The sequence below is a fragment of the Cricetulus griseus genome, chromosome 4 (assembly GCF_003668045.3).
Source record: "Cricetulus griseus strain 17A/GY chromosome 4, alternate assembly CriGri-PICRH-1.0, whole genome shotgun sequence".
NCBI classification, from domain to species: domain Eukaryota; kingdom Metazoa; phylum Chordata; class Mammalia; order Rodentia; family Cricetidae; genus Cricetulus; species Cricetulus griseus.
The window spans coordinates 6,519,180-6,526,475 of record NC_048597.1 but is presented as its reverse complement, the minus strand read 5'-3'; the positions used below and the strand labels follow the sequence as shown (position 1 = coordinate 6,526,475).

General features: G+C 51.3%; 1 protein-coding gene across 1 annotated transcript; it reads left to right on the top strand.

The window, feature by feature from the left end:
• Nucleotides 1–6,045: 6,045 nt before the first annotated feature.
• LOC113835655 (oligodendrocyte transcription factor 1) lies at nt 6,046–6,843 on the top strand. Its single transcript, XM_027415759.2, has one exon. The coding sequence runs from the start codon at nt 6,046–6,048 to the stop codon at nt 6,841–6,843; it is 798 nt and encodes a 265-aa protein (XP_027271560.1).
• Nucleotides 6,844–7,296: the final 453 nt, after the last annotated feature.

The following is a 7,296-nucleotide window of genomic DNA, read 5'->3' as shown; positions in this document are numbered from 1 at the left end:
TGGCCCCGCGTCTCTATGAAAGGGCTTGTTTGAACCATTTGGAACATCCAGCAAGTGAGAGGGGCCTCGGCCAGAATCGCTCTCGCATCTTTTCAGGCTGCCTGAGACTCTGGGTTAAACTGCCAAATTTTTGCAACAAAACTAACCATGACATTGGACATTGTGTTATAAATTAGTCACAGCCTTCCAAGCAAATTGTGTCTTTTCATTGTCTTGCTGTAAGCCTTTGGAACATTTGGCTTTGGTTACTAATTTTCAGAGAAGCTCGGAAAAATTGTTTAGCTCTACCCTAAACCAATGCTTTGGACACCAAATTGCATGTACTAATGTATACAGGTCTTCACTCACCACGATTCTTACCACATTTACTCAGGGGGCATCTCAGTTACACCTAGGTTCTCTATCCAACAATATCCCACCGCTCTGCTGATGAAGTGACAGAGGCCACCTCCCATCATCATTAGAACAAAAACAATGTTTCACTTTTAAGAGTCATTGCCACTAGTTCTTCCCTGAGAGCAGTGAGCTCAGCAGTGGTGTTTCTACAGCCTCTTTAACACCGGGACTTTCAGTGTTTGGTGGTCACAGGAACAAAGAAACTCTACTTCTGGTAGGTGACTCTGAATTTGAAAAAAAAAAATGGGGGAGGGCATGCGCCCATCTGCTTGAATTATGTCATCAATAGCTGAATCAAGCTTTTGTTAGTCTAAGGAACGCCCCCAAACACACAGATGCCCCTTAATTTATTTTTCTACTTTTCCAAAATATATCATATGACACTTTTGGACTCAGAGATCATTTCAAGTAGCAAAACTAAAACCAGGTGCAAATGGCTTTATGTAAAGTAAAATAAAGTAAGGGCTGGGGGCATGCCTCTGCGGGCATCTTGTGCTGTGAGGACAAGAGTTTTGCTCTCCAACACCCAGGTAAAACCCAGGCATGGCAACACACACCTGTAACCCCACCCAGTTCTGGAATGGGGAAGACAAGTGGGGGGGGGATGAGGAGAAGACAGGTGAGTCCCCAGAGTTCACTAGCCGCTTGGTCTAGCCAACCAATGAGAATCAGGTTCAGCAAGAGACTGTGTCAAACACAGACAGTGACAGAGAAAGACACCTGACATTAACCCCTGACCTCCACATGTGCACATGCAGGAATGTGCATGCACATAACACCCATGCAAACACTCAAATTAAGAATAAACTCTAATATTCACAAAACGCACCAACGCATTTAATAATCTTCAGTGTTATCAGCACAAAAGAGAAGGCCGTGTTTCTGCCTGTGCCCTGCCGTATTAGAAATAAAGACAATGAAGGTGACTGGATAGATTTCAAAGCAACGTGTTCAGTTGCCAGACATTGCACTTAACTAACTGTACTGACTTTTGAAAGTGGATGCAACTCATGGGCTTTGACTGCTCCAGCTGGAGTCCTTATTTAAAGTAAGCTGTTTCTAAGAGGGATTCAAATTCTGATGAGGTGGTCCACAGAGAGTTAGTCTCCATCCAAGAAGAATCAGAATATTTTCTTTCCTCTTTGTTATTACTCTCCTGTCCCCCAAAGGGAGAAATTCAGCGTGAAGCTGTTTTCAGTGGCTCTTCCTGCCTCTTGTATTCCAGGCAGGATACATCTCGAGACAACAGGGGGCCCTGATATCGGGCATGGCTACTGAGAGTGTGAATTGCAATGCCTGTAGAATCATTTAAGCATTCTGAAAGGCAACTCCATCATTCCATCCTAAGTCTCAGCTCCAGCCAGTTTAAACAGCATATTTTAGTACAGACAACCTCTGAACACTTTGGCTGCTTGTGAGGGAAAAGAGGAGTCTTCAACCCACAGGAGGCATGGAGACACACACCATTACCGGTCATCACACAGGTTCCAATCTTTTAGCTCAAAGCCAGGATGGGCAGGACAGCATAGGTTTCTATGTAATGAAAAGGAAGCCTGAGACACACACCTCTATAGCTAGAATCTATCACACACACACACACACACACACACACCCTTTGGGTAAAGACAAGAGTGTTGTTAGGGCTAGTGCAACTTGTTCCCCTGGCATGTCCTGAATGTGGGCCACACAGCAGCTGCCTCCCCTTGAGACAGACTGCATGGGTCCCTGCCAGTGACCACAATGCTTCACTGGCCTTTGCCAGCTGTCACACTTTGCATGCTGTTGGAGCTCTGGGCCCAGCACAAGGGGCCATCCAAGTCACCAGCTCCAAAGAGAGCCAAATCCTGTGCCCATGTTGGGACCGTACGGCCACCCAGAACTTTCTTCTGGGGCCCTCCACTGGAACACCCTGACTATCATGTATCCATGATGGGGGTATTGTTTCTCCCTTAAGAAGGGGTTGAAGAAGTGAGACCAAGGGTAAAATTGTCCTTTCACCCAATCTGCCATGCTTTCTTTCCCTTACAGCTCTCTCCTTGGCCTCCTGGAAACTTGGGCCAGGGGGAGGGGTTTTAAGAAGCCATTTCCTGATAAAGAAGCTTTGCCTATCCTATCTGAAGGAACTCACTAGTCCAGCACTACCCAAGGTCCTCATTTTCTACCATGTTCAAGGGAGATCAGAAATCGCAGCTACCAGGGTCCTGTTAGAGCCAAATGCAAGAATCCATGAAAACATTTCAATCAGACTGTTCTGCCTAATGGCCACATGATTAGTGAGGCATTGAGGTCTCTCCTTATTTCCTTGGTTCTCTTGTCTCTTTGCTTTGCTTCTTGTCTGGTACAATTTGGTTTTGAATTTGTCTTCTTGGAACCACCTCCTCTCTCCCCAAGTAGCTCCTCTCACCTTGTCAGCCAAGCTCTTCTGGAGTGAGGGGATCCTACCAGCTTCCTCCTCTCTGCAAACCTGTTCATACTCTTGAATGAGCACCAGTGGGCATTTGCACATTTCAAGGTGGAGCTTATTAGTGCCAGCTAGTGGAGATTTCAGACCCATCAGAAGGAGGTGGAAACAAACAGGGTGACCCCTTGCTCTGAAAACCATCCCAACTGATCAAGATGATACCCACACAAGATAATCCAGGCTAGAGAGATGCTGTCAGTGGTGGTCCAGAGCAGTGGGAGAAGGAAGACGGGAGACATCCCAGGCAAAGAAAGCTTCATGAAGCTGTGTGAAACTGCACTGGCTCAGGGTGTCACAGGTTCAGCTGGATGATGGAAGCAGAGACTCAAGCAGGCCTATGGGATGAACGGTGATGAAGAACACAACACAATCAGCAGGTATAGCCAATGGGCACCCAGAGCAGACATCATTTCTCAAGGCGGACCCCCGGGCCTTAGACCAGCAGTTCTCAGCCTGTGGGTCACGACCCCTTTGGAGGTCGTTACTCTTTCACAGGGCCACCTAAGACCATCAGAAAACACAGATATTTACATTAAGACTCATCAAGATTACAGTTATGGGCTGGAGAGATGGCTCAGAGGTTAAGAGCACTGGCTGCTCTTCCTGAGGTCCTGAGTTCAATTCCCAGCAACCACACGGTGGCTCACAACCATCCATTATGAGATCTGGTGCCCTCTTCTGGTGTGCAGGTATACATGGAAGCAGAATGTTGTATGCATAATAAATAAATAAAATCTTAAAAAAGATTACAGTTATAAATTTGTAACAAAAATAATTTTATGGTTTGGGGCCACCACAACATGAGGAGCTGTGTTAAAGGGTCCCAGTGTGAGGAAGGTTGAGGACCACTGTCTCACACTGAAAGTACCATCTTTTGTTACACCCCAGGTCTGCACTTTCAGCCATCTCTGGGGGGAGTGCTACCTGTTCAGCAGCTAACAAGCAGCCATCTAGCACTATTGTGGGCTTGAAGTAACAAGTGCACAACCAGAGATGCAATTCGGAGCCTCACCTTATAGTAAATTCTCACTTGAATAACCACCTGTGGCTACCACCCTAGATAGTAGAAGTTTAGATACCAAATGACTCCCCCTGAAGATATTCCTGGACTCTCTGACAGGATGGAGACCTACGCCCCGCTTGTGTTCAGAGATGAAAGTTTACACTAAGTCATCCTATTGTACTGGGGAGAGAAAGATTTGGCCCCACCCCCAACAGATAGGAACGCATAGGGTGTCGTTCTCCATCTGATAAGAGGCCAGAGAGGGTTCTGCTTGAGCAAGAGTCAAGTCACTGATAAAATGATGTCACATCCTTTGGGGGAGGAAGAGACAAACCTAACCCCAGGACTCATCCTTATAAGACTTTTGGATCAGAGAGACGGGGCGAGGGTGACAGAGAAGAAACCATCCTATTGTCACTGTCGGTTAGCCAGACATTTCGTTCTCAGAACCTGATAGGAAATTTTGTACTAAAAAACACAACCAGAATATACCCATATTCATGGGAGCATTATTAGCCATAAGATTGAAATCCTCCTCTGTGGATTATAGATAAATGAAAGGCACAATGGTTACAGGAAATGTAATATATCATGGGAAGTGTGGTATGCTATTTGGCTTTCATAAAGGAGAATTCAGGCTGGAGCTGCAGCTCTGTTGGAGGAATGCTTGCCCGCTATGCACACAACCCTGTGGTTTCAGATCCCCACCACGGCATAACCTGGGGATGGTAGAGAATGCTTTAAATCCCAGCATCTGGGAGGTGGACACCAGAGGGTCATAAATTTAAGGTTGTCTTCTCATAAAGACCGAGTTGGAGGCCAACCTGGGATACAAGAGACTCTGTGTCAACAACAAAAAAAGGGGGGAAGGGAGGGAGGGGGAGAATTTAGGTGCATGTTATATCCAACATGGATGAAGCTTGAACACATGCTAAGTCACCAAAGTGAGCCAGTCACTAAAGGACAAACACAGCATGGTGCTGCTTAGGTGGGATGCTCTGAGCAAAATGATGGTGCAGACACAGCCGGGTGGTGATTGCTGAAGTGGAGAAGTGGTGGCTAATCTGGGTTGTCAACTTGACATACCTAAGAAGAGGAACCTCAAATGAGGAAATGGCCTCCATCAGATTGGCTTGGTGGGCATCTCTGTGAGCATTTTCTTTATTGCTAACTGATATCACTCACTGACCAACCCGCACCATTCCTTGGCAGGTGGGCCGCTGCTGTCTAAGAAGGGTAACAGAGAGCCCGGGGAAGCAAGCCCGAAATCAGCCCCCCCCCCCCGGAGGGGACGCTTACTGGTTCTTGCCTCTGTGCTGGCTTGAGTTCCTGCCTTGGTTTCCCTCAATAAGGAGCTGTGATTGGTAAGTGTAAGCCAAATGAGCTCCTCCCTAAGCTGCTCTTGGTCATGATGTTTACCACACCCACAGAAAGCAAACTAACACAAGCAGGGAGGTTTTTCTTTTTAATGGTTACCAGAAGTTATAGAGGTGTGTATGTGTGTGTGTGTGTGTGTGTGTGTGTGTGTGTGTGTGTGTGTGTGTTGATGGCTTGAGGTTTGCAAAAGCAAATGAGGTCTTGAGGATCGGTTGCAAAGCCGTGTGAACAGACAGATTAAACTGTGCACCTAGAGATAGTATATGTTATGTTATGTTATGAATATTACCTACACTTTATTTTTATTGACAGGCTCTCACTTTGTAGCCTAGACTGGCCTGCAACTTACTATGTAACCCATGTTGGTCACCCCTAAAAAGGGGTGGGGTAGAGCTAGAGCGAAAATGGAAAGAGGCAACAGCCATTTTAGTCAGACCAGAGAAACTGGAACTATGAAATAACGGTGGGTGTTTTACCCTAAAGTACCCTCCCTTCCCCTCCGGGGGCGGGCGCTATGACACCCGCGCAGGCGCCCAGGATAACCATCTCGAGCGACTCTGGCTGCACCTCGGCGCAGGCGGCCAATTAACACTCGCCTGTGGCCGGCCTGGCTCCTCCATTGGCTGCACCGCACCACCCGCGGTCCTTGCAGGTTCCCAAGCCGGGTTTAAAGGTGTCAGGCGCGGACTGCGCGTCTCTATCGTCCGCCCGCAGGTCCGCGGGGAGGGCGATCTGCCGAGCGGCCCACCCCGGGCGGGCGGGCGTTAGTGAAGGGCGCCCTCGGTCGCCCCCATCGCCCCCTCCCCAGATGTACTATGCGGTTTCTCAGGCGCGTGTGAACGCGGCTCCCGCGACCATGCTGCGGCCGCAGCGGCCCGGAGACGGGCAGCTCGGGACCTCGCTGTATGAGCTGGTGGGTTACAGACAGCCACCCGTTTCGTCGTCGTCGTCGTCCTCCTCCACATCCTCCTCCTCTCCTCCCACCGCGTCCCTCCTCCCCAAGGCTGCGCGCGAGAAAGAAGCGCCTCTCGCCGAGCCGCTGGGAACCGCGCCGGAGTCCCGGGGCGCCCGGGCCGACGCCAAAGAGGAGCAGCAGCAGCAGCAGCAGCTGCGGCGCAAGATCAACAGCCGCGAGCGGAAGCGCATGCAGGATCTGAACTTGGCCATGGACGCGCTGCGCGAAGTCATCCTGCCCTACTCGGCGGCGCACTGCCAGGGCGCGCCGGGCCGCAAGCTCTCCAAGATCGCCACGCTGCTGCTCGCCCGCAACTACATCCTGCTGCTGGGCAGCTCGCTGCAGGAGCTGCGCCGCGCGCTCGGCGAGGGTGCGGGGCCCGCAGCCCCGCGCCTGCTCCTGGCCGGCCTGCCCCTGCTGGCGGCGCCCGGCTCTGTGCTGCTGGCACCCGGCTCCGTGGGGCCCCCCGAAACCCTGCGCCCCACCAAGTACCTGTCTCTAGCGCTCGACGAGCCTCCGTGCGGCCAGTTCGCCCTCCCCGCTGGTGGCGCAGGGGGCCCCGGCCTCTGCTCCTGTGCGGTGTGCAAGTTCCCGCACCTGGTCCCCGCTGGCCTGGGCCTGGCAGCCGTGCAAGCTCAGTTCTCCAAGTGAGCGCTGGCTGGGCCCGGGGCGGGGCGCGACCTCAGCCAATCTTCCCGCGCCCTCGCGTCCTGGATCTAGGGAGAGCTGGACCCAATAAGGAGGACATTTCCAGACTTCTCGCCCAGGCGACAGACTGTAGGGCGCCTTCATCCCTGCCCCCACTCCCTAGCAATTAAAGAGACCCAAGCGGGTGTCCCAAGGAGCAGTTGCCTGGGATTCTAGATGGATCCCACCTGTTTAGAGCCGGAATCATGGCGTCCTTACCTTAAGCTCACCCAGGGGCGGGCGTGATCCCGGGTCTCTCACAGTAGCTGTGGCTTCGCGGGGCTGGGAGGATGGTAGTCGCCGGTGCGGCACAGTCGGGTTGCCCTGGGTGCAGCGAAAGGCTGCCCGCGTCCTCGCTGTCCAGGGATCCGCCAGCTCCCAGGCCTTGGGACTGCTCCCCAACAGCGTTGACCCCCC